The sequence below is a fragment of the Sus scrofa genome, chromosome 5 (assembly GCF_054392235.1).
Source record: "Sus scrofa isolate SSC_HxYL_T2T_F1_AM1 chromosome 5, Sscrofa_HxYL_maternal_Yorkshire_Landrace_v2.0, whole genome shotgun sequence".
Lineage (NCBI taxonomy): Eukaryota > Metazoa > Chordata > Mammalia > Artiodactyla > Suidae > Sus > Sus scrofa.
In genome coordinates, this window is record NC_139387.1 from 74,755,478 (window position 1) to 74,782,873 (window position 27,396).

General features: G+C 48.4%; 1 protein-coding gene and 1 long non-coding RNA gene across 5 annotated transcripts in view; one reads left to right on the forward strand and one right to left on the reverse strand.

The window, feature by feature from the left end:
* Positions 1-3,310: 3,310 nt before the first annotated feature.
* Positions 3,311-27,396, forward strand: part of B4GALNT3 (beta-1,4-N-acetyl-galactosaminyltransferase 3) — an 88,858-nt gene continuing 64,772 nt past the window's right edge. For 3 of the 4 annotated variants that reach the window (XR_014803984.1, XM_084956971.1, XM_021092495.2), the window contains exon 1: positions 3,311-3,723. Coding sequence is in view for 2 of the 4 variants with exons in the window: in XM_084956971.1 (XP_084813097.1) it covers positions 3,555-3,723 (169 nt within the window). In the remaining 2 variants the exon portion in view is untranslated. Of the gene's footprint in view, positions 3,724-19,190; positions 19,485-27,396 lie in introns of those variants that run through there. The other variant, XM_084956972.1, reaches the window with a different exon arrangement.
* Positions 20,500-27,314, reverse strand: LOC146403452 (uncharacterized). Its single transcript, XR_014804000.1, has 2 exons — positions 26,648-27,314; positions 20,500-24,405 (listed from the first exon to the last, which is right to left on the reverse strand). It is a non-coding gene; the product is annotated as an uncharacterized LOC146403452 (long non-coding RNA).

Consider the following 27,396-nt stretch of genomic DNA (forward strand, 5'->3'; position numbering starts at 1 on the left):
CCATCAGTATCACAGGTGACATACTGAAACTTATTTTTTTCCTTGGTGCAATTTGTGTGAGGTGACCCTGGGCCATTCTAGTGCCAGGTCTGAAGTGCGAGAGTGAAAGGATGGAGAAAAGCATGAGAAGAACCAGTGAATATCAGTTAAACTGATGTGATGATGGACAGACTTTGGTGGCAATATTATGCCACCAAAATTTGTCATCATGAATACCTCTGGACCTGAGGGAGGATGACAGCTAGCTCAATTAATGGAGAAAGGAATTTGGGTCTCAAAGTTTATCTCCTCACCTGCTATGGTGTCACTAGGAGTTGAAAAGGGATTTGAATAGGGAGTCTGAAAGCGGGGTCTGGTGTGAGGCAGCCACAGCAGGAAAGGGAACGGAAGGGGGAGGGAGTGTCCCAGGGGGTTCCTGGCCTCAGTACCCCTTCCCAGCCCTGCACTCTCACCATAAAACCGGCAAAGAAACCATCTGTTCAAGGTATAAGAACAGAGTAGGAGTGAGGAGAGGAGGGTGAAAGATTGAGAGGTACAGACTGATCTCTTTCCTTTTCTGAATTTCCTTGGAATTCACTCCTTGGACCAGAAACCCAACTTTTAAAGTGTCAACTTTCTATTTTAGTGTAATATCTTTTCTCAGCTAAATGGCACACTCCCTGTTTTGTAGCTCTTCTCGTTCCCGCATAATACACACTTCAAGGGTTTGGTTGATCGAAGGCATGGCAGTTCTTCAGGAGGGCCAGCCTTGAGGAGAGACTCGTGGGGCTGCCACCTCTCTCTGTCAGAGTACCGATAGTGGCTTAACCTCACATCCAGTGTGCTTGCCCCTAGTGAGAGAGATCCTGGTCCCCTGCCCCCTCCCTCAACCAAGCGTGTGCACTCTGGCCGCTCCTGTCCGGTCTTCTGGAGAGAAAGAAGAGGTGGGAAGTGCACCCATCTGTGGTTTGGACCTTCGCAGAGACATTTCCTTGGGGCTATTATTAGAGAATTGTCCTTCAAATTCACCCTTTGCTAAAGAACTACACTGAGAGTTCTGGGGGCTGCTGACTCTAGTCAGAGTATCCCTTGCTAAATGGATGGTGTGCTGCGTCCTGGGGATGGACAGTTCCCATCTTTGAAGCCTTACGGAGAAGTTAGGAAACAAGACTCAAAGTGAGTGTGTACCTATCAGGGGGTGGGTACAGATCAGAGCATCGGTTCTGCGAAAGCTCCAAGGATGATGGGGCTGCTTAGGACTGGGCTGGTCCAAGAAAGCTTCATAGGCCTGAAATGGACTTTGAAGAAGGGGTCAGACCTGACCCAAATGAAAAGGAAAATGTGTTGGAGGCAGTAAATGAATTCGTTTTAGCTGAAGCAACTTTCACATGGTCACGCAAAGTTGGAAGAGGTTTTGGAAGATCTTGAATTCCACATTGACAATCTGCATTTTATTTATTTAGTTAGTTAGCTTTTTAGGGCTGAAGCCACCTTCGGCATATGGAGGTTCCCAGGCTAGGGCTTGAATCGGAGCTATAGCTGCCAGCCTATACCACAGCCACAGCAACATGGGATCCGAGCCGTGTCTGCCACCTACATCACATCTCATGGCAATGTGGGATCCCTAACCCACTGAGTGAGGCCAGGGATCAAATCCACATCCTTAAGGATACTAGTCTGTTTTGTAACCCACTGAGCCACGATGGAACACCCAACATTTTGCATTTTAATCGGTAAGCACTAGGGAGTCATTAAATATTTTGAGGTGCATGGATGTGTAAAAAAAAAATTGTAAAAACCTAGTGGTAATGGAGAGGATGGTAGGGGAATGCAGGTGGGGAGCCTGGAGTTGGGGGGGGAGTGGCAAAGCTAGGAAAAGTTACATAATCCAGTAGAGACTATAGGACAGCTGAACATCCAGCAAAAGTGGTAGCAGAGAGAGGGGGAAACAGCATTGAATTCTGTGAATTTCTGTCACTGAACATTCTTTGCATGTTGTGCATTTGCTTTAAAATATCCGGGAATGCTTGTTTGTTTGTTTTTGGCTGTACCCCTGGCATGTGGAAGTTCCTGGCCCAGGGATATAACCCATGTCACAGCAGCAATCCAATCCACAGCAGTGACAATACTGGATCTTTAACCTGCTGAGCCACCAGGGAACTCCCTGGGAATGCTTCTGATCCTCAGCTTTCCTCATGATCTCTTGGCCATTCTCTCCGGGAGAAAAATTGAAAAAGGAAACTGTACTGTTCACTGTTGAATGACCTCAGGCAGTCCGCTGTGCTCCTCTGAACTTTAATTATCTCATTTAAATCAGATAGTAATGTTTTACCAGCCTGAAGGCAGAGGACTGGAATTCACAATATCTTGATGAACTTTTTAACCTCAGGAGTGAGTTTCTATGTTTTGGGTTTTTTTTGGGGTTTTTTGGGGTTTTTTTTTTGGTTTCTATTTTTGTTTTTCTTTTTTTTTCTTTTATTATTATTTTTTGCTTTTTAGGGTCACACCCACTATGGAAGTTCCCAGGCTAAGGGTACAAACGGAGCTGCAGATGCCATCCTATGCCAAAGCCACAGCAACTCAGGACCTGAGCTGCATCTTCGACCTTCCCCGCAGCTCAAGGCAACTGCAGGATCCTTACCTCACTGAGCGAGGCCTGGTAGGGGAACCCGGTCCTCATGAATACGAGTCAGGTTCTTAACCTGCTGAGCCACAAGTGGAACTCCTGTTTTTGTTTTTTACTTGTAATTCTTCCTCAGAACTCTTTAACATCTACTCTCCCCTCCAAAGCTCTGTTATGCTAGTCTGGGAAAAACTACTTGGGGTTCACGCTGGAGTGCCATTATAACTCTCCCAGTGCCTCTTGGAGATGTGCTAAGGCTGGAGAGGAAGGGTCCTGAGATCCGACTTGGAAGAGGGGACTAACTGAATTAAGTGTTCATGGCTTCCGAACTTTCATTACCTAAAGCAGGGAGTCGGGTCATTGCAGGCCACGAAAGGCCCCCAGCCTCCCCAACACTCCCCCCACCCCCGCCCCGGACGTCTACCCAGCTTGGACTTCACTTCGGCCAGGGGAGTAACTCTGCCCAATCTCCCTCAGACGCGGAGGCCAGATCACAACTCGCCCCCGCGCGCCCTGCGCACCCTTAGTGGGCCGAGGCGCGGGCGACCAGAGAGACCAGGGCTCGCAGTTCCCTTCCTGGCGCGGCTCAGGGGAGGGACCCACCTGTGTTCGGAGGCGGGGCCAGGCTGGGGGCGGGGCAGGTGGGCAGCGGCCGGAGCCGCGGGAGGGGGGCACGAGGAGGGGCGGGCGCACCTGGGGAGCCTCCTCGTGGGCAGACGCGGGAGCGAGCAGGGAGCGAGGAGCGGCTGGGCAGCAGGCAGCTAGCCCTTACCCCGGCGTGGGCGGGAGACCGGAGGGCCCACGGGAGGAACCAGGCTGCGCCGAGAGCCCCGGGCGGCGCGGGAGCCGGGGGCCTGCGCGGAGCATGAGCCGGCTCCCCGCGGCGGAGCGGCCGGGGGAGGCGGCCAGGGCGCGGCGCTAAGATCTGGCCGGGGCTGGGGGGCGCGGCGCCATGGGGGGCCCCCGGGCCTCGCGGCTCCTGTTGCTCCAGCGCCCGGTCAAGCTGCTGCGAAGGCGCTTCCGGCTGCTGCTGCTGCTCGCCCTGGTGTCCGTGGGGCTCTGGACTCTTTATCTGGAACTGGCGGCGTCGGCCCAGGTCGGCGGGAACCCCTTGAACCGGAGTAAGTAGCGCGGGCGCCGAGGAGGGTTAGGCAGGGCCGGCGGCTCCCGCGTCTGGGGGACCCGCCCCCCCAACTGAGACCGGGTCTCCAGGTGCCGGGCGCCCGGCGGGAGCAAGGCCGGGGAGCCGCGGGGCCGGGCGCCGGGCTGAGGGCTGCGGGACGCCGGCCGGGTCCTTTATTTTAACCGGTCCTCCGGGAGTCACTCGCCTCCCCCTCTTCCCACACGCCACTCCCCTCCCAGCCCCTTCCTCTTCCTCTGAGTCCCCCCCCCACCACCACCACAGCGGTCCCCTCTCCTGGTCCTGGCCATCTCTCAGCGTGTTGTGTGCAGCCTCCGTGGGGCACCCTGCGGAGTGGGCTGAACCCCCAGAGCCTGTTCAGGGAGCAGCGGCCAGCTCAGCGGACCAAACAGTGGGTCTATTCCTGCTTCTCTTTTTCAGCTGAGCCAGGGCCGCTTGATTTTTCTGTGCCTTGGGTTCCTCCTAGGAAAACGGGAGAGGGGTGGTCTTTTTTTTGCCCTCTGACGGGCTTGGCTGTCTGAAAGCATTTTCAGTTTACTACTGATGGAGTAAAGTAAAACTCCCAACGCGTCAGGGACTGTGTGAAAGGTCGCTGGAAGAGTTGGAAGAAGGAGACACTCCTAGAACTACCAGGTGCCTTTCCCAAGGCTGAGGGGTGGAGGTTTATAATTCCAGGACATTGTCTGGAATTATAAACATTCTCCCTTTCAGGAACCCAGAGGAAGGACTGATGAAACTCTGCTGAGAAGATGCTCTAAGTTCTTGTGTCAGCTGCTCTGCCCAGGGCTGGGTGTGGTGCTTTGCCTCCTCTTGTGGCCAAAGACAGGGAATTACTAGGGTGGGTAATTGAGCTGGTTCAGGGTAGAGATAGATATTTATGGCAGAAACTCTCACTCTGTGGCAGTTGCAGTAACTCTGGCTGAGCATTGGAGTCTGAGATTCCATTCCTGGTTCTGCCACCAACTACCTGGTTGAGGAGTCCGGGGGAAGATGGCGGCTTCTTAGGTAGAAGAAAGCTGGACTAAATCATTTCCAAGGTCCCTTTCAATGTGGACAGTAAGGTTGTGTGATCTCCCTGCCTCTGCGTTTCCTGGGTCAGGGAGCTCAGCCCAGGAGGAAGGCTCTGCCCAGGCATCATCTCTCACTCTGGCTCCCAGCCTCTGCCTCCTCCTCAGCCATCAATTCCTGGGTCTGTTTGTTTTCCCTCCTAGATGAGTTTTAACTCACTGACTGGGTTTTCTTATTCTTTGTTTCCTTTTCCAAGCTGACCCTTCTCCAGAAGAATGTTCCCATCTTCTTATTCCAAAATTGGCTTTCTATTTCCCTAACTATCATTTTTAACCGGGGCCCATACCTGGGCACTAATGGACCACTCTTATCCTCTTTGCATCCTCCTAGATCCCTGAAGCCCACCTGCTGTCAGGGTGGCTTTTCATGCTGGGCTGACCCATTGTGTTCCACTCTTCCCTTGATTTCTTTTTGGAATAAGATTTGGACAATGGCTCTGGTCTCCCATCCTTTGTTTTTAAGAAGTTCAGACAAGATGTATCAATGTCTTCTCTTGTCTCATAGGTTTTACTCCCAGCTGGGCTGTTCCTCTGGAGGGCAAGCACGGGAGGAGGAATTAGGATGTGGGGAGTTGGGGGTGGGGGACAGGGAGCCTTCCTTCTTCTACAGCCCAGCTTACAGCAGCAACCAGAACCCTGACTTGGCTCTGTTTCCCAACAAGCCACCCTGCCTCTCTCTGGCAGCCCCGGCCAACTCACTCCACCACCAGCCTTCCTGTCATCTCAGAGCCAGCCTCTGTTACCAAGAACCCTTCATTTGCCTGTCCCTGTGTGGTGGGTCACTGATCTGGCGCTAGAAGAAGTGTGTGGAGAGGTGGCATTTACAGACTCCAGGGTGGTAAAGTAATGACAGGGGAGTGTGCTTCCGGCTTCTTCATGGAATAACCCAGTAGTTTGATATGGTGATATGCAATTTGGGCTCCATATGTAGAAAAAGATACAACCACAATTGGAGTAACTTCAGAGAGAAGCCACCAAAATCATTAACGGATAGAAAAATGGGTCCCTTGGACAAAAGAAGGAGAGCTCTTCACTCACTCAAACAAATATTTGTTTAGCACATAGCTGGAGCACGGCATTGTGCTGGGTCACTTAGATGTGGCGATGACTCGCACTCCCTTACTGTGGTCTCATAGCTTTCTCTGTACCGGGGGGTTGGGTGCATATATGAAAATAATCGTAATTCGAGACAACCATTATGTTTGACAAAGGTAGAAGTAGACGTTGCTGTGACACTTCTGGAGATGGGACACGGCTCTTTGAACTAATATTTCATGGAAGTGGTGACATTTCAGGAGATCCTTAGGAGTTGATAAGAGTCTGATGAATACAGAAAAAGCTATCCAGGCAGAAGGAGCAACAGAAGCAAAGACCAAGAGTCAAGGAAAAGTTAGTGTTTGGGAGCATTGAGCACCTGCTTTTGGTGAAGCAGAGGGTGGAGGCGAATATCGGTTGGTGCTATATCATGAAAGACTTTGAATAAACCATTCATTCAGTAGATAGGAGAAAGCAGCTGGAAGTGTTGTAGAATGGAACAGTCAAGGAGATAGTAAAGCTGTTTAACGATTGTGTACTTTGTATGGAGCCTGTTCTGGGGTGGGGGGGGCGGATGGCTCCCTGCTGTGGCTGGCATTAGCCCTTTAGCTGCTGCGTCATGGAGCTTCCCCGGGGACAGGTCAAGGCTCTAGTGGGACATTCAGAGGGCCTGGGGCTATATACCACTACATACCAGTACTTTGACCACTGGCATAGCCGTACTGGTGTGTACTGGCTGAAAGCAATCCTGGGAGCAGGCTATTATTGGAAGTTAAAGACTCCATTCTAGCAGGTTTTAATGAGCTATACCCATTTGTTCAGATTGGATTGGCTACGTCCTGCTTGAGGGCAGAGGCTGGACTCAAATGGTTTCTAGGTTCTTTGCTCTATAATTGACCTACCACTGGGACCAGCTTGGTGCAGGAGCCAAGCATCACATCTGGGCGCAGAGCCAGGACCGAGTGGAAGTGTGCACCAGCCTCTTTCTGAATCTGGAATGTCCCCATTTAAGTGCCCAGCTTACCTGCTGAACCCCAAAGTGTTCTCAAGCTCAGGACTCAATCAGCTTTTACCCCTGAAACCGTAACACATCTCTCTGGCTGGCCCTTGTGATTTCCTTCTTTTTTCCCTTTTTTTCCAGATTTTTATTTCTTCTATTATAGTTGATGGCCCTTGTGATTCCTAATTGACTCTGAGTGTGCTGAGGAGGCACACCCACAGATGTCAGGCGGGCCCTGTGGCCCTGGGGTCACCACAGCCATTCCAATTTGAAAAGGATACAAGCCCTTCAGGAACAGAGGAAACTCAGGGCAGAATAGTAACCTGAGATATAAGCGAGGGAGAGGGGCAGAGCAGGGATGTGGCTTAGAGCTGAGACTCAGAGCAGAGGCAATGGAGAGGGAAGCACAGCTGCTTTCTGGGCTCCTTGTGGCCGGGACCCTGTGGCATTCCGCCCTGGCTGGGCTGGCCCCCTTTCCCGTGTTCTGCTTACCTCTCTTTATGTTGCTATTCTGGCCACCCGGCTGCTGCATGTAACTTCAAATCAGTATTCAATTCAGGGCAAATACTAGGTACTCAGATACCTTCTGGTTATGGATGGTAAGCTTTGAATTTCCAAGCACCTGATATTTTCCACTGGCAGATACTTTGTTTATCAGTGACAGATCCAAGAATAGAACCTAGGAATTCTTGTTCCTTGTACCATAATACATATAAACAACAATAGCCTTTGAACACAAATGCGAAAGAGAATCAAGCCATCAGTGCTTTTTGATTAAAAGTGTGTTTCCTCCGGACCAGCGAGGTCTGTGCCAGGATCGCAGTGTGAAAGGACAGGAGCTCTCACCCAGCCTTGGCCTCTGCTTCCCTGGCCTTTACAGTCCTTTCTGACATGGCCCCGGAATGACAGCAGCACAGCTGGCCCTGCTGTCCACCCAGGGACCCTGGTCTGGGCTGAGGCCCCATTCTCCTGCTCGGTGGTCCTGGGAGTTATTCAGAAGCCCTGCACAGTTTTAACTGCTTTGCAGCACCAGGTCTTTGAAGTAGCCACTCTGTGCCAGTTTTAGGAGGGGCTGGGAGTGCACTGCAGTAGTTTTCCAGGCCCTGGAGCCTGGTCTTGCCCTCCAGTGCTGGGCTTTATGGAGCGGAGCAGAGCAGCCGCCAGAGCAGAGTTTGCTTTGGAAGGGGGCCTGGAGGCTGTTCTTGGAGTCAGCCACTCACTGTCTGGTTCTCTACCCAGTTCCACCAGCCTCAGATCCTACCCTTTTCATTTCCACAAGCACGTTTCCTTCTGTCCAAGGATGGTGAGGTCTTAGCTAGGCCAACCATGCATTCTTCCTTTGACTTTGTAATCCAATTAATAGATTCATATGTTATCTGGTATAAAAAGTACTACTGGAAAAGTTGAGACGGGTTTGGATGGGGCATATAAAGGGCCCCAGGCTGAATATGTTATGCATCCTGAGCAAAGCATGATGGATAGATCTTTATATTTTTACAGATGCTTAGTTTCCAGCAATTGCTGCTTTTAATGTTAGAAGTATCCATGAGATATTTCCATATGTCACGGGGTCATTGCTATGGTGTGAGTTTGATCCTTGGTCCTAGCACTTGCCATGCTGTATAGGCACAGCCAAAACAATTAAAAAAATTTTTTTTGGTATTTTTAGGGCTGCACCTGTGGCATATAAAAGTTCCCAGGCTAGGGGTCAAATCAGAGCTGCAGCTGCCAGTCTACGCCACAGCCACAGCAACGCCAGATTTGAGCCATGTCTGCGACCTACGCTGCAGCTCATGGCAATGCTAGATCCTTAACCCATTGAGTGGGGCCAGAGCTCGAACCCTTGTCCTTATGGATATTAGTTGGGTTCATTACTGCTGAGCCACAATAGGAACTCCTAAATTTCTTAACTATTGACCAACTTTTTGAGAAAATAAGCTTGCAAATTGTCCTTGTGGTCCCTGTGTTTTTTGTTGTTGTTTTCTGCTTTTCATGGGAGTATCTTATATGCACAGAAAAGTGCACATGTAAGGGTACAGACTGAACACACCCCTGTAAGGACACCCTGCTGAAGGAGCAGAGGATTACCATCACTTTAGGTCACTACCATATGCACAGATTAATTTAGTCTATTTTTAGACTTTATGGAAATGGAATCACTGTGTGATTTTGTTTTCTTTTTCTTCTTCTTCTTCTTTTTTTTTTTTTTTTTTGTCTTTTTAGGGCCATACCCGTGGCATACAGAAGGTACCAAGCTACAGGTCGAATCAGAGCTGCAGTGGCTGGCCTGCACCCAGCCACAGCAATACCAGATCCCTAACCCACCGAGTGAGGCCAGGAATCACCTGCATCCTCATGGATACTAGTTGGGTTCTTAACCTGCTAAGCCACAATGGGAACTCCTTAATTTTTATTTATTTGGTTTTTTGGCTGTACCTTCGGCATGTGGAGGTTCCTGAGCCAGGGATTGAACCTGCACCACACCAGCGACCAGAGCCATAGCAGTGACAATGCTGGATCCTTAACCTGCTGTGATTTATTTAGTTAGTTAGTTAGTTTTGACGGCTGCCCCTGAGGCATATGGAGGTTCCCAGGCTAGGGGTCAAATCAGAGCTGCAGCCGCTGGCCTACACCACAGCTACAGCAGTGCTGGATGGATACTAGTCAGATTCGTTTCTGCTGAGCCAGGAATTCCTGATTTATTTCTTTATGATTATAAAAAGGACACATGTTCATTATTTACCAGATAATGGCTGCGTGTCTAGACTACGTTAACCCCTGTAAAATTACCTTTTTGTGCTTTAGGCACCCACGTACAACTGATACAGTAACTTAAGGAGGGGCCAAGGAAGACCCAGGACCTAAGTGCTATGAGAGACAGCCCTGTGAGAGTCTCCAAGGAAGGGGTTGAGAACCATTGCTTATCCTGTATATGAGAACCTCCCAGAGATGTTTCTTCTGGTCTTCCCCCTCCTCCCTGTTTTAGAGATATAATTGACATATTAGTTTAAAGTATACAACATAATGATTTGATATGTGTATATATTGCAAAATGATCACTATATTAAGTTTGGTTAACATCTGTCACCCCACATAATTACATTTTTTATTCTTGTGATGAGAACTTTTCTTCTGGTTTTGATGTTGAGCAATCCGTTTGTTTTAATTTTTATTGGTCGTGTCAACTGTATAACCACTCAGGTTTCTCCCTTTGTGTTGGTTACTAGAAAGCTTTAGAATTCAGTTTTTGGGAGTTCCCGTCGTGGCGCAGTGGTTAACGAATCCGACTAGGAACCATGAGGTTGCGGGTTCGGTCCCTGCCCTTGCTCAGTGGGTTAACGATCCGGCGTTACCGTGAGCTGTGGTGTAGGTTGCAGACGTGGCTCGGATCCTGCTTTGTTGCTGTGGCCCTGGCATAGGCCAGTGGCTACAGTTCCGATTCGACCCCTAGCCTGGGAACCTCCATATGCCGCGGGAGCGGCCCAAAGAAATAGCAAAATATGGAAAAACTTATAAAAGTTTTGTGATCTACATTTTGGCATCAGTTTTGTGCCTATATCTTTTTTTTTCCCCCACAACTATTCTCATTTATGTTGTCTTATATTCTGTGATACTTGCAAGCCATGTTAAGTTTTTCTGGACCAAATCAAGGCATAAAGAAGTCAGTGACAGTGCTATGGTATATATAAAAGTATGAAGAAGAGTAGTTCTCTTATGGTATGGCAGGTTAAGCGTCTGGTGTTGTCACTGCTGTGGCTGGGTTCAGTCCCTGACCAGAGAATTTCCATATGCTGCAGGCACAGCCAAAAAAAAAAAAAAAAAAAAGAAGAAGAAGAAATTAACAATCACCTCCTGAGGAGTTCCCATCTTAGCACAGTGGAAACAAATCCAACTAGGAACTGTGAGGTTGTGGGTTCGATATCTGGCCTCGCTCAGTGGGTTAAGGATCCGGTGTTGCCATGAGCTGTGGTGTAGGTCACAGACTTGGATCGGCTCTAGCATTGCTTTGGCTGTGGTGTAGGCCGGCAGCAACAGCTCTGATAGACCCCTAGCCTGGGAACCTCCATATGCCACGGGTGCGACCCTAAAAGGACAAAAGACAAAAAACCAAAACCAAACAAAACAAAAAAACAATCACCTGAAATTCCACTACTCTGACCTAGAGGTTTTTGTGATAACCAGTTGCTGGATTCTGGAAAGAATTCTAGATTAAAAAGCCAAAATATTTGGAGTTCCCGTTGTGGCTCAGTGGAAACAAATCCAGCTAGTATCCATGAGGATGTAGGTTTGATGCCTGGCCTTGGTTAAGGATCCAGCATTGCCATGAGCTTTGGTGTAGGTTGAAGATGTGGCTTGGATCTGGTCCTGCTATAGCTATGGTGTAGGCCAGCGGCTACAGCTCCAATTTGACCCCTGTCTAAGACCCCCATATGCTGTGAATGCGGCCCTAAAAAAAGAAAAAAAGAAAAAACTTTGTTGAGGTGGGAGTAACATATACACACTACTGTGTATGAAATAGATAATTAACTAGAAGGACCCACAGGGAAATCTACTCAGTAGTCTGTAATAACGTGTATGGTAACGTATATGGGAAAAAAGAATGGATATATGATATGTATAACTGAATCACTTCGCTGCCCACCTGAAATACAACATTGTAAGTAAAAAAAGTGCAAAGAGAGTAGGTCTGGCAAAAATAAAAATAAATAAATAACTTCTTAAAAAAAACCCACAACACTTTATTGAATCTGGAGTTCCCCAGTGGCCTAGTGGTTAAGGGTCTGGCATTGTCACTGCTATGGCTTGAGTCACAGCTGTGGCACAGGTTCATTCTCTGGCCTGGGAACTTCTATATGCCACGGGCACAGCCAACAAGAAAAATACTTGGAGTTGCCATTGTGGCGCAGTGGTGATGAACCTGACTAGTATCCTTGAGGATGTGGACTCGATCCTGGCCTCTCTAAGTGGGTTAAGGATCTGGCGTTGCTGTGGCTGTAGTGTAGGCCAGCAGCTACAGCTCTGATTTGACCCCTATCTTGGGAACTTCCGTATGCCCGGTGTGGTCCTGAAAAGACAAAAATAAATAAACAAATAAATAAAAATACTTCATTGACTCCTGGAAAAAAACACTTTATTGGTAAAAATGCTGTCATCTGAGACTTCAGTGAGTCTTAATCTTTTTGCACTAGTAGCATCAAATATCACTGACCACAGATCACCATAGCAAATAGAATAGTAATAAAGTTTGAGTAGTTACTGCTGTGCATGGGATCGGTGGCATCTCTGCAGCTCCTGGAAGCAGGTTCCTTCTCTGGCCCAGGGCAGTGGGTTCCGGCATTGCCTCAGTTGTGGCTCAGGTTGAAACTGTGGCTGGGATCTGATCCCTGACCCAGGAACTCCATATACCATGGGGCGGCTCCAAAAAAAAAAAGAAAAAAGAGGATTTTCTGTCGTGGCTCAGCAGTTAGCGAATCTGACTGGCATCCACGAGGACGCACGTTCTTTCCTGGACTTTCTCAGTGGTTTAAGGATCCAGCATTCCCGTGCACTATGGTGTAGGTTGCAGACAAGGCTTAGATCCTGTGTTGCTGTGGCTGTGGTGTAGGCCAGCAGCTACAGCTCTGATTTGACCCCTAGCCTGGGAACCTCCATATGCCACAGGTGTAGCCCTTAAAAAAAAAAAAAAAAAAAAAGCAAGAAAAAGAAAAAAGAAACAGTTCAAAATGAACAAATGCTGTTGGAAAAATGGTGCCAATAGACTTGCTCAATGCAGGGTTGCCACAAACCTTGAATCTGTTAAAAAAAAAAAAAAAAAAACCCTACAATATCTTCTAAGTGCAATGAAGCAAGGTGTGCCTATATAAATGCCCAGGAAATTAAGTGATGTGTCATTTTCAATTCTTATTTTGCAAATCCCAAGTGATGCAGAAGTGATTCATTTTAAAACTGGAGTAAAATGTTTGTGAGCATTTACTTTTTTATGGGGGGATAAAAAGCATTGATGAGTCCTGGAAAGACTTAAGGAATTTGAAGACAGGGCAGGATTCAAATCCAAACTTTATTACTCACCAGTTCCAGGACCTTACTCCTTTTCAAGCCTCAGATGCTTCATCGGGGTAGTGGGGTTACATTACCTTCCTGTAGAGCCTTTCTTGTAAGTAAGATTAGTGAGCTTGCACACATTACGGGCCCAATTAGACTGCAATAAGCCTAGCACACGTTAAAGCTCAAAGAATGTTGCTTCCCATCTCTTCCCTTTTGGAGTTTACAACCTGGTAGAAATTAGGGAAAGGCAGGGCCCACAGGGGTGCATGGGTCCATTCTTCAGCTGGCCCTTTTGCTGGCCGTGCCCAGTCCCTCAGCCATCTCCAGGCCACCTGTGTCCACACCTGCCACCACTTGCACATTCTTCCAGGGCAGAGTACCCCAGGCAAAGGTCTGTGTTGATGGGGAGGGGCTAGAAGTCAAGTATTTTGCTGAGAGTCAGAGCTATTTGGGGGGTGGACCAGGGCACCAGGGCTCAGCAGTTGTCACTCTGCAGCACGTCCTTCACGTATGCTCAGGGGACTTCCGGGCCTGAGAGGCAAGAACACTGGGTTTTATCTCTGCTCAGATCCTAGCTTTAAGCCAACTTCTCCTGGGTTCTTGGGCAAGTCCTTTTTCTTTTGAGGGCTTCAGTTTCATAATCTTCTGTTCAATGGGATGCTTTTTGCGGGGGCAGGTTTGGAACCTCTCTCAAGTCACAAAGGAGCCTAAGGGACAGTTCATCTTTGGCCTTCTGGCTCTGGTCTTTCAAGTCTCAGTTGCCTGGTTGAGAGGTGGCAGCTCTCCCAGTGCTTCTGGCTTCTTGGCCTCCAAGGTCATCCCTGACAACGTGGTCTCCATACAGCAGTTGCTGCGAAGATTAAAGGCCTCTCTGCTGAGATCTTCTTACAAATCCTCTGATCCTCTCCTTTCCAGCCTTCCTGCCAACCAGGGTTCAAGTGGATGCATGCAGGCAGGTGCCCACTCGCACCCTCCCCTGGCCCACCAGCTGGTGTAGAGTCTGTTCCCACCACCTCTGAGTCAAAAATGGGCAGGGGGTGTGGACGTTGAGGGTTTTCTCATGAACCAGGACAAAGTGTTAGGCTGAGTCGTCAGTTCTTGGTTCTTTCTCTCTCTCTCTTTTTCAAAACACTCTATGGCCACACCCATGGCACATGGAAGTTTCCAGGCCAGAGACTGAACCCGAGCCACATCCGCAACCTATGCTGCAGCTGCAGCAATGCCAAATCCTTTAACCCACTGCAGCAGGCTGGGCATCAAACCCGCACGACCTTAGTCACCCAAGCTGCTGCAGTTGGATTCTTAACCCACTGCACCCACAGCAGGAACCTCGGTTCTCCTTTTTTATTTTAGCTGAGCCAGAGGGCTGGGAAAAGGGAGAGGGGGCGGGGAGCACACCTCAGGTGAAGGACTTCCAGCAGCAGAAGGCAGGGAGAATCACAATGGCATAAAGCGGGGGCAGAAAATTAAAGAGGAAAGTTGAGGGAGAGATGTCTGCCCTGTTTTTTCTTTTTCTTTTTGTCTTTTTAGGGCCATATCCATCGCCTATAGAGGTTCCCAGGCAAGGGGTCAAATTGGAGCCATAGCCACTGGCCTACACCACAGCCACAGCAACGCCAGAGCTGAGCTGTATCCGAGACCTGTGCTGCAGCTTACAGCAACACTGTATCCTTAACCCACTGAGTGAGGCAAGGTATGGAACCCGCATCCTCACGAACACAATGTTGTGTCCTTAACCTGCTGAACCACAACAGGAACTTGTTTTTTTCATTTGTTTCAGTCAATGTATTTTTCATGTCTGTAAGGTTTATTTGGTTCTATTTCAGATTTGATTCTTTTTTAAAAATTAATTGTTATGGTTTTAATATTCTCAAATCCATTTAACCTAATCAAGTGTCTAAAGTTGTTAGTTGCCCCCACCTTGAATGGGAGCTGCACCCATATTCACATCTTCATTTTGTGGCCCCTGGAGATTGCTCTTATTTTATGGAGTGCTTCAATATGTAGATAAATTTGTCAAATTTTATGCAGCATTTCTTAGTATTTTGCTGTATTTCCCAAAAGGAAGTCCTCTGGCTTGAATTTTTAAGACCTCCTCCAACGCCAATAGTCTGTTGTTACCACAGGAGTTCTTAGAAAGGAATGAAACTCATGATGGCACAAAGCTTCTGGATGGAGGGTGAGAGCAGAGAGGCTGGGAGTGTGAGGGGCCCCTGTGGGTAAGTGTTTTAGGCACCCCAGGGATTCAGAGGACAGGAGCTGGCGGAGGAGGCAGGCAGGCCAGGGGCAGTGCTTATTTTCAAGAAGCATCTTCTTCAGTGATGGAGTTTGCTGTAGGGGTGTTTGAGCAGGAGTGCTGGCCAGAGTCTCTGTCTGGGCCTGGGAAGAACTCATACGGCTGTTTCTTCCTCATTGCAAACTTGGATCCCAAAACCAGGGTACGGAGGAAGAGGTCCCATCGACAGACAGCCCCGTTGGAACGAACCTCTGCTCTCCTCCCCCTCCACTTCTTTGTACCCCATCAGCATGCTTTTCAAAGGTGGCCTTGCCTCGGTGTTATTTCTGTCCATCCATCTTCCCCCATGAGACTGAATTTCTAGAGTGCCAGACCAGGTGCTTTCCCCTTGGGCTCCCAGTGCAGAGATTTTTCCACCTTTTGTGGCTAGTAGACACTTGCAAGAATCTGATGAGGAAACTGGGGACTCTCTCTCCTGAAAGTTGCCTTCCCCCTCATATCTTGTGTACTATGTGGGAGAGGTACACAGGCCCCTGACCCCATGGGTGCCTGGTTAAGCATTCTGCCTGAGGGCCTTGGCCCGAACTTGTTCTTAGAGCTTAGTTGACTTGGGGACATCCAGTTAAATCCCTTCACTCGAGCTGCAGGGGCAGTTGTCCGAGGGAGGAAGAGAGACAGGGAGCAGCCTGGCTGCCGGGAGATGCAGGAGAGCGCGTATAAGCCCCGGGAGTCAGTGTCCCAGAGCAATTGCTGCGCAGTGGTTTCCTGCCGCGAGAACCAGAGCTGGGTCACCCGTCCCTGGGCTGCTGGCTCTTTTCTCAGACTCTGGAACGCAGCTCTGCAGTCTCACGACACCCTCTGCTTGCCGGTCCTTTCAGCCTGTCCCTTGCCCAAAGGCTTCCTCTGTTATTTCAGTACCAGCTGACCTCACCCTTTTGGGAACTCCCAGCTGATGTTTTCTTTATCCCTCCTTTGTCTGGGTTGGTCTTGTGAGCTCCAGCTTAGGTTGTCAGAGAACTCAGAGGTGGCCCCGAAGGGTCTGGTCACGGCTGTTTGCCTCACCCTCCCCATGAGCCCTGGGCGAGCCCTGGTGGGAAGCAGGTGGTTAGCTAAGAATTCAGCTGGCATAGCCTTCCTCTGGCCCACGGTCCCTTCACACGCACACCGCCATCCTTTCTGCCTCAACTTTTGAGGTCTCTGTGGTGTCCGCTATGCCTTCTGCCAGGGTCTTCACGCCTTTTCTTCCTCCCTAGCATGTGATGGATGGAGAGCCATGTCTAAAGTCAGCCTCCCTGATAATCCTGGCTCCAGTGCCTGGGTAAGCCGTGCCTCCGTGAGCAGGTTACTGAGCCTCAATGTGCCCAAGTTCCCTATCTGTAAAATGGGAATATTAGTGGTAGTACCTTCCTTACTGGGTTTCATTGCGACAATTAAGTGAAATAACACATAAAAAGTACTAAGGACATTTCCTGGTAAATAATGTTTAATAGATGTTAAGTATTATTATTATCATCACTGAATCAGCTTTTAAAACCCCTTTGTCTTTCTCCTGATTGGTGGGGTTTTTTTTTGTTTTTTTTTTTTGGTCTTTTTTAGGGCTGCACCCGCAGCATATGGAGGTTCCCAGGCTAAGGGTCTAATCGAAGCTGTAGCCGCTGGCCTACACCACAGCCACAACAACGGCAGATCCAAGCCACGTCTGTGAGTTACACCACAGCTCACAGCAACACCAGATCCTTAACCCACTGAGGGAGGCCAGGTATCGAACCCACAACCTCATTGTTCCTAGTTGGATTCATTTCCACTTTGCCATGACGGGAACTCCCTGATTGGTTTTTGAGTGCTTTCCCTCACATATTATCAAGACTTCTAGGACAGGAGTTCTCTTGTGTTTGCAGCCCTTTAAGGATCTCGTGTTGTCACTGCAGCAGCTTGGGTCGCTGCTGTGGCGTGGGTTTGATCCCTGGGAACTTCCACATGCCATGGGCATGGTCAAAAAAAAAAGAGGAAAAAAACCTTTTTTTAAAGACTCCTAGGAGAGGCATGGATCTCAGAGATTTTTAAATAGTGAGATGAAAAATACCTGCATTTGTTCTTCTGGGTCAATGGCAGACGTTTCCAGTAGAACATGAAATTTTTTTTTTTTTTTTGGGCCATGCGCTGGGCATGCCAAAGTTCCCTGGCCAGGGATCGAACCTGTACCACAGCAGTGGCCCTGAGCCACAGCGGTGATAATGCCAGATCCTTAAACCACTGAGCCATCAGGTCACTCCCAGTCACTAGAAATTGACTGGCATTGTTTCTTAAAGTGTTTGCCCAGCCTTCTCTTTTTATTAGTGAAGAATGTAAGGCCACGAGTGTTTTAAGCACTCAGGAGCAGGGCTGGGCCCAGAAGTCCTGCTGCCTGGCAGTGTTCTCACCATGCCTTTTTGTTTGCTGAGAAGCTTCCTTTTAATGTCTGAGGTTCACGAGGTCCTTTTTTCCTCATGTGTACTAAGTATGTATAGGACTGGTTCTCAAATCTATTTATCTTTTCTTGCCTGTAAAGTTATTGCCACTTTATGTACCCGACTCAGCTGCCGTTGGGGGTGATCTGTGGGTTTTCCGAAATTTCTCCAGTGACCCCCTGCATTGATATTGAGTGCTGAAGGTCACCTGCAAGGACTTTCTTGTTGATGTTGAATTCTCATATTGCAAAGGGCAGCCAAGACATGACATGCCTCACCCAACAGGTCCCCTTGCCCCGTCCAAACCCTCCCACCCTCCCACCCTCAGAACAGAGCCCATTCTGCTAAAAAAGCATAGACTTAATTTAAAAATAAAAGCAAGTGGAATTATGATCACTTATCTCACCTCCTTGAGTTGAGGAGGGATGGGGAAGAGGAACAGATGAAGTTGATTTTTCTCTCTCTCTCTCTCTTTTTTTTTTTTTTTTTTGCCACCCCCGCACCATATGGAGTTCCTGGGCCAGGGATCAGATCTGAGCTACAGTTGTGACCTAAGCCGAAGCTGCAGCAACGCTGTGTCCTTAACCCACTGTGCTGGGCTGGGGATCGAACCCGCATCCCAAGGCTCCCAAGACACTGCTGATCCCATTGTGCCACATTGGGAACTCCAGATGAAGTTGATTTTAAATTCAAAGAATCCTGGAACACATGGTAGAAAAGTACATAGCAAAAGTTGAAAAAAGAGAAAAAAATTTCTCATTTATTCTCTTCTCCGTAGAAAGATACAAGCTGATAAGGGCTGGTATTTTCATAATCCTCATCCTAGGATTATGGAAGTCCATTACTGGCAATTCTTTGTGGGTGTAAAAGATGAACTAGATGACAGATTGAAGAAAAATTGCAGGTAGGTAGCAATAAGTGGGTTCAGAACATGTTTGGAAGAGTTCAGAGAGGAGGTGAAAAAGTAATATTTAGGCTTGATTTAGCATGCTGAATGAGAATTCAACTTTGCTCTGGATGCATGAAAACTGGAAAAATATTTGCATAAGAAACATTCTAAAAAAAGAAGAAAAAGAAACATTCTATAATAGCGAAGCTTTATATTACTTGGGAAATACCACCTGCCTGTTGAGGGGAAATATTTATGGAAGTAAGAACTATTAAATTGGAGTTGGTATTTACCACTTTGAGGAAAAGAAATGGGCATAAACTAAAGTACTTGTTGATACAAAAATTGGGGGGTTCAATTTCTGGGAAGTGAAAATATAATGTAATATTTTTAGGGAAGCAGTTATGAAATATATTTAGCGCTTCTTACAGATCCAAAGTAGTTTTCTGTTAGTTTAGCACGATAAACATATATTGTACATACTTGGTTTGCTCAAAATGATTATATGCTTGGTATATTTAGATGCTGGAGGGCCTGAGAGACAGGAAAAAAAACCCTCTTCCAAAACCAAGAAAGAAAAAAATCTCAAGGAGGAGTTGTTTTTCTATACTTTTCTGGTCCTTTATATCTCTGACAAGGTTTGGAATGTTCCAGGGTACTGAACGCTTTCCCCAGCTGGCAGGGCTTTCGTGACACAGTCATCTGAGGGACGGAGAACAATAGTCCTTGTTTCCCGGGGAACCTCCTGGGAACTTGCAGCAGCCTAGGCTGCAGGCACACTTTAGGATCAGAATTCCCCCAAAAGGAAGCTTGGTACTTTCCACCTGTCTGCAAGGACACCTCTGCCAAGCCTGTGGATGGGAGGCAAGGGTAGGGGGCCGTTTGCTTGAGGGCTCTTGGAGTTCACAGGGAAGACAGCAGGTCCCGTCCTACCCCTTTATCAGGAGGAAGGAGGCCAGAGGCGCCTGGCACAGACATATCCGTGAGATCCGCTGAAGGAGGAGTTCTGACTCTCAGACCAGGTGAGAGTGGCCCCAGTGTGTGGTCCAGACTCTCCCAGGGAACTCAACTCCTGCTCGGGGCCTCTGGGTTGGAGGCTGTGCCTTGATGGTGCCACTGTCCTATCCCACCCAGAGCTCTCCCCTCACCCCCCTGGTGTTCCCTGTACTGCTAGGGTGGGGCAGTGGGACTTGGAATCTGGTGGTCAGCAGAAGAGGATACACCTGGGGGGGGCTTTTGGCTGCCTCCTGCAGCCAGTGAGGGAGACAGGCTGAACAGCGAGGAGATGTGGGGGAGGGGGCCACCCTGCTGGGGGTGGGGTGAAAAGCAGCATCAGGTGTGGAGGAGATGTCCAGAAGGGAGACCTGGCATGTTTGGCCAAGGAGCAGGAGGTCCCTGGTGAGTCCTACAGTTGAGGCCTGTTCTAGCAGAAGAAGGAAAGTACCAGTGTTTCTGGACTGGGGAAGAACTTGGATGTGCTTTTCTCTTCAGCATGTCGTTTGGGGTCAGGACCCGGGGCTGGAGTAGGGGATCTCAGTTCCAGTCTTGGTTCTGCCATGAACTGGCTCTGCCACTTTGAACAAGTCACTTCTGCCCTCTGGGCCTCAGTGTCCTTATTTGCAAATGGAGAAACCCTGGCTCCTTGGTCCGGGAGGTCCCTTCTGGCTCTGACATTATTGCCGAAGAAAACAGTATCTGTATCAGTGCTGAGGATTCTGAGCTGAAAGTGGCTGGAGAAGGATTGGAAAAGGAGGCTGAGGGACAGTGCCTGGATTCACATCCTGTGTCCAGTCCCCTACCAGCTGTGTGACCTTGCCTCCCAGGCAGGACTGGAGTCGGGACCGGGCTTCCACTCCCTGGAAGAGGAGGATGGTTTCACCAGGGCTGGGAGGGGGGGAGTTGGTGAGGGAGGGTGAGGTTGGTTGAGCCCTGGGAGATGGTGCTTTGGGAGATGGGCTCAGAAGCCTTTGGCTGGAGGCCCAGCGAGCTTGGTGGGCATTTCCACAGGCCCTGGTGAGCGTGGTGCTCTTTCCTGTAGCCCTCCTGCTCCTCCTGTGCACTTCTGACCAGGCCCCATCTCAGAGCCTCACCCTCGCCCCTCCCAGCCTCAGGCAGCCCTCACATCAATAGCCCTGTGTGCTCAGCCCAGGGGAAGGGGGACGTCTGCCCAGGATTGGCCGCTTGTTTTGGCAGCTTCAGCCACAGGCTTCCTGACCAGACCATCCGAAGCTGAGGGATCTGGAGGTGGGGTCAGTGCGTCACAGGCTTGGGCTCTGCCACAGGAGGTGCCCTCCAGGAGCAGACCTCCCTGGGAAAGAGGGAGCAGGTACTTCCGGCTTCTCCTTCCCAGGGTCCCTGATGCAGGTCAGGTGACTTGCTGAGCATCCCTGTGGGTTCTGTAGGATGGGGATGATGTTCCTGACCCCACCAGCCTGGGTGGCAAATTAAGAACCTGGCTCCTTTTAAGCTTGTGGGTAAGTTTGTTCCTTTCCTCGCTGGGCCTCAGGTAAGAACAGGACAGGGCGTACCCTACAGGTGTGGAAAACGCGAGTGAAGCAAGGCTTGGGTTCCACATACCGATGCCGATGTGCCCCTGCTCTCGCTCCCAGCCCCGGCCTCCTGCTGGGGGAGGGGGCTTGTTCTCTGCTGCTGCCCCGAGGCTCCCAGGCTCCCCGTAGTCATTACTTCACCACAGGGCCTGTCTGCCAGAGGGAGTGTGGAGCTGCCTGGGTGGAGAGCAGGAGGCTAATTTTAGACCTGGAGACTCCCTGCCAGCAGCTGTGGCTGACCCAGCAGCGGGGCTGGGCTGCCTGCGGGGAGCTCTGGACACGGCCCTCCAGGTCTGCCTCTGTCCCATCTGTAAGGATGGCCTGGGACACGGGTTACTCTGCACAGGGGGCAGGATCTCGAAGCCACCACTTTCTCCCAGCCTTCCTTTCTCCTCTTGCGTTAAGAGTCTTCAGTCCTCTGTCTCTTTTTAGGTGGCTCTATACATCAGAAGCTACTGATAGCTTCACAGCCGACCAGTGGGCCTCTGAATGGGGTAGCTGGGGCCAACATGGAGAGAATCCCCAAACTGTCCTGGATTTATAGGCTAAACCCAGCCTCCCACCTACCACCAAGCTAGTAGTCTAATACCGGGCTGCTCAATCTCTTTCCTATGGGCACACCCAGAAATGATGGGAAAAGATATTTGCATCATGTAGGAGGGTAGAGAGATAAGCATATATGTGGCTGGATGCAGCAAGCCCTGGAGTTGTGCTGGCCCAAGAATTCAAAGGGTTGATACCTGGCCCCTGTGTTACCCATGTGACCTCCCCCCCGCCCCCCCGCAACTAGTGGGCCGGGGCACAGGTTGGAAGCTGTGATATTCTCCAGCCTCAGGAAACCTCTGCTAACCATAGGCTCGCGCTGGAAGGGAACCCAGGAAGCATGGAACTTGCTCTCTCTTTCTTTAGATGAGGAGATTGAGGACAAGGAAAGCAGCCCAAGCTTAAGCAGATGAGAATTGGAAAGCCCAGTTTGGGTTCTAGTTCCGCTAGGACAGTCATTCATTTACCCAACATGTACTGAAATACCTGTAAAGTTCAACATTCTGGGGATACAAAGGTGAAAAGTAGTTGCTTGGGCTTATCTGTTTATGATAAAAAGAAAATCAAGGAAAAATTTCCGGAAGGTGGCTATTTTGGGGAAGAGAGGTGGGAATGTGATTGGACAGAGGCCCGAAGGGCTTCAAAGGAACTGATCTATTTCACAGAATGATGGGTGCACAGGAGTTATTCTTTAAGCTATTCATATGTATATGTTCCTTTATGTATATGATATAGTTGTTTTAATAAGTAATTGAAGAAATATAAACTAGAGAAAAATGGCTTGGGGAGTTAGGTAAGGAGGAGTGAGACAAGTAAATCAGATATTACCTGACAGGTGAGAAGTGCTATTGCAGAGCTGTTATCCTAATTGCCCCTGCTATGTATACTTTGCGACAAACTCATTTAATCTTCACAATGGCCCTGTGGGGGAGGGGCGCCTTTCTATAGGTTCCACTTTACAGGTGAGAAAACCAAAGTTCAGAGCGGTTACCGACCTTGTTCAGGCATCGCTGCAGTCCAGTTTGTGTGACATCCTAGCCATGCCAGGAATTGATTTCATAGTCAGTTGGCCTGTGGGGTGGGATGGGGGCGGTGTGGAAGGCAGGAAAGTTACTCTCTAAACTCCTACTTCTCAATCTAGGGAACAGAACTCATTTGTTTTATTCGGTGCTCCTTCTTGTGCAAATAAATTGACGATAAAAGCACTGTATCAGTATAAAAGCCGACACTTATTGAGAACTAATGCTGTGCCCACTACTTCCCGGGTGGGACCTTCTCTAATCTTTGCTCCTCCCACCCCGTTTTTACCGGGCAGTCTGCCTCCATGTTCTCGGCATTCCTTTGTCAACAAAACTCTCTGTTCCCTGCCTTCTCCAGAGGCCTGGCTTCAGCTCTGCTGTGACATCCATTCCAGAGCTGAGATGCTAGAGAGGTGAAGCCCTGTCCTCAGCCCACCCCCCAGTGTGAGGGGTGTGGTTCTCTTGGCCCAGGCCAGGATCTGTGGTTGTCTCTGGGACCATCCTCCTCGGCTGAGATGTTGGAGGCTTTGAACTCCTTAGTTTGTCTCAGTGGTTCTCTATCTGGCTGCACGTTTTAATCACTTGGGGAGTTGAAGAACTAGCCACACCAAGTCAATCAATTAGATGTGGGGTGGGGCCTAAGCATCAGCTTTCCAGGTGATTCTGATGAATAGCCAAAGTCACCTTGAGCCTGTGCCTTCTCTCCAGATGGGATGAGCTAAGAAAAAAAGGGCGATGCAGAGGGTAGGGAGTACACAGCTGAGCAATGACCAGAATGCCCCTGAGCTGCTGGCTAGTCCAGGATTTGACCAGAAATGGGGCAAGAAGCGAGGAAGGAAGGAGACAGGGAGCAGGAGAAGGAAGAGGAGATTTAAAAAAAAAAAAAAAAATGGGTTGGTGTTGGAGGATGCTAAATTGCCCCCTATAATGATCCCATACCTGGCCAGTGGTACCTGCTCTGTGAGTTCAGGTCCAGCCAATAAACACTTGATCATGCCACGGGTGAGAGCCACAGGAGATAAAAAGAAGTGTGAACTCCGCCCAGCTGGTACTCCAAGAGTGGTGGTGTTCTCATATATCAGAAATACCACATGCCCTTGACTCTGGCTCCCCAACACCAGAGACCCTCTCACCTTTGGTAAAGCTTATTGCACTAATTCAGAGTCTGTCACATGAGAGCAGGAACCATGTCTGTTTTGTGTCTTGGTCACCATTTTATGATTGCCCAGAACCTAGCATTATGCCTACCTCAAAGAAAGCCCTCAACTGATTCCATGTTTGTTTAATTGAATTTGGTTGTTTGAAACAGGTAGAGAAGGTGAGTGCCAAGGGCACTTGGGACATTATTACGTGTTCAGGTACCTGGTACAAGTGAGAGAAATAAAATCTAGGTAGGGGAGGAAGGCTTTGTGGTGGAGGTAGGTAGGATTTGAATTGGGACTTAAGTGAGGCAGGAATGCAGATAGATGTAGGTGAGGAAAGATGAAGACAGAGGGTCAGGCCAGGCCCTTTACCACGCCATGATGAGAGGGTGGGCAGGAGAGGAAAGCGGTCCTGAGTGTCCAAGGGCAGCTAAAGTTGAAAGACAGGGAGGGAGGAGGCAGCAATGGGAAATGGGTACAGGTTCAACAGAGATGTGAAGGATAGATGAACTGACCATTGAAGTAAATTTTCGGTCTTGGAGTTCCCGTCGTGGCTCAGTGGTTAATGAATCCTACTAGGAACGATGAGGTTGCTGGCTCGATCCCTGGCCTCGCTCAGTGGGTTAAGGATCTGGCGTTGCCATGAGCTGTGGTGTAGGGTGCAGACGCAGCTCCGATTCGACCCCTAGCCTGGGAACCTCCATATGCTGTGGGAGCAGCCCTAGAAACGGCAAAAAGACAACAACAACAAAAAATTCTGTCTCCATGTTGAGCCTGACTCTGTAATATCAGAATTCAGCAAAGTGGGGCTCCTGTGGTGGGGTGGTGTTCACAGATGTTCCAGTCAGGAACAAGAGATGTGAAGAAACCAAGACCCAGAAATAAATGAATAACCTCAGAATTGGCAGTCCCAAGGCCTCAGCAACTGAGAATGACAGAGCAGTTGTTCTCAACCTCGGCTGCATGGTCATCCAGGAAGCCTCATAATTGACGTAGAGGGGTGGGAGTTGTTGAGCATATACATTTCTCAGCACTCAGAACTGTTTACTTAAAATGAGTCTATCTTATTGTATATAAATTATACTTAAATATAGTTAATTTGAAAACAAAACATATGGGAGCCAGAAGCCTCCATGAGAACCAGCACCAGGGTAGGAAAGCCTAACCTGTAATTGACAAATTGCTGGAGGCTAGGTGTGGACGAGTCTGAGAGTTAAACACTTTGGGTCGGGGGGCATCTAATGCATAGCATAGTGATTGTGGTCAACAATGCTGAATTATAAACTTCAAAGTTGCTAAGAGACTAGATCATAATTGTTCCCACCACAAAAAAGAAATGATAATTATGTATCGTGATAGAGGTGTTAGCAAATGCTACAAGGGTGATCATATTGCAGTGTATAAATGTATCAGATCAACATGTTATACATTGTAATTATGTCAGTTAAATCTCAATACAACAGAACAAACCCCAAAAACTTCAGGGGTACCTAATCACAGCCGGGGGGCGGGGGAACTTACACTTTTGTGAGTTTTTACCTCCTGGAGCTCTACTAGGTCCTCATTCACCTACAGTGAATATCGAAGGAAAATATCCACATGCTTCTGGCGGGGGAAAGGAAAGGACCACTTTTAAAAATCTTATTTAATTTTTTTTTCTTTTTTTTTTCTTTTGTCTTTTTGCTATTTCTTGGGCCGCTCCCCCAGCATATGGAGGTTCCCAGGCGAGGGGTCGAATCGGAGCTGCAGCCACCAGCCTACCCCAGAGCCACAGCAACGCTGGATGCGAGCCTCGTCTTCAACCTACACCACAGCTCAAGGCAATACCGGATCATTAACCTACTGAACAAGGGCAGGGACCAAACCCGCAACCTCATGGTCCCTAGCCAGATTCGTTAACTGCGCCACGACGGGAACTCCAATTTTTTTTTTTCATTTTTAAAAGTTTTAAAAAACATTATAAATCAGTGTTTTTACAGTGTTTTTTATGTGATAATTTCTGCTGTGCAGCAAAGTGATTTAGCTAGACATATACACATACCCATTCTTTTTCAGATTTTTTTCCCCATACAGGTTAACACAGAATATTGGATAGAAAAAAAAAAAAAAAAGAGAAGAATACTGGATAGAGTTCCCTGAGTTATACAGCAGGTCCTCACTGACCATCCATTCTGTATACAGTGGTATGCATATGCCAACCCCAAACCCCTGCTACATCTCTTTCCTCCACCTTTCATAATTTGGTAACCATAAGTTTGTTTTCAAAGTCTGTGAGTCTGTTTCTACTTGTAAATAAGTTCATTTGTATCATTTAAAAATTTTACATGTAAGTGATATCATGTGTTGTTTGAAATGTGCCAGAGAGCCCTCTGTTCTTCTTAACAATGCCTGCCCTAAGGAGAAACTATTTCACCAGAGCCTGACCTACTTGGGGGAGGGGAAATACCCAAATCCAACCTCCTCTCCTGTGCTGTTCCACCTCAGGGCAGGAGTGGGAACTGAGAAGCACTGGTGGAGTGTGTGGTACAGGGGCACCAGCTCAGCAATGGATTGAGACCTGATCAGAGGACTGTAGAACACATCCCCTACCCTACACCTTACTGTCACATCACTAAAGGCCAGTTTACTGCAGTATATCATGTCTACCTAGTATATCATGTCTGCCTTTCAATAAAAGGCATGCCGAAAGACAAAATCACAATTTGAGGAGACTGAGCATCAGAACCAGTATCAGGGAGTTCCTGTTGTGGCTCAGTGGTTAATGAACCTGACTAGCATCCATGAGGACGCAGGTTTGATTCCTGGCCTTGCTCAGTGGGTTAAGGATCCAGCATTGCTGTGAGCTGTGGTGTAGGTCGAAGACATGGCTTGGATCCCCCGTTGCTGTGGCTGTGGTGTAGGCTGGCAGCTGCAGCTCCGATTAGACCCCTACCCTGGGAACCTCCATATGCTGTGGGTGTGGCCCTGAGAAAAAAGACAAAAAGACTCACACACACACAAAACAGTATCAGATGTGGTGGAAATATAGGAATTATTAGACCAGGAATTTAAAAATCTGTGATTAAAATGCTAAGAGCTTTAATGGAAAAAGTAGACAACATGGAAAAACAGATGGATGAGGTAAAGAGAAAGATGTAAAGTCTAAAGAAAGAATAAAAGAAATGCAGGAGGTCAAAGTCACTGTAACAGAAATGAAGGATGCTTTTGATGGGCTCATACCTGGACTGGGCATGCCAAGGAAAGACTCTCTCAGCTTGAGGTTATAATGATAGGAATGTCCAAAACTGAAAAGAGAAAAAAGACTGAGGAAGAGAACAAAACAAAACACAACAGACTATCTAAGAACTGTGGGGCAACTAAAAGGTGAAAGTAGAATGGGACTCCTAGAGGAGAAGAAAGAAAGAGAGAAAGGAACAGAAGAAATATTTGAAGGAATAATGACTGAGAATGTTCCCCAAATTAATACTCAACATCAAACTACAGATCCAGGAAGCTCAGAGAACACCAAACAGGATAAAACCACCCCCCAACCCCAAACATACTCAAACTTTAACAGAAAGTCAAAGATAAGGAAAAACATCCTAAAAATAAAAAGAAAACATCCTAAAAGAAGCCAGGGGTAGGGGATGGGACACCTCACTTAGAGAAGAGCGAAGATAAAAATTACATCTGACATCTCAG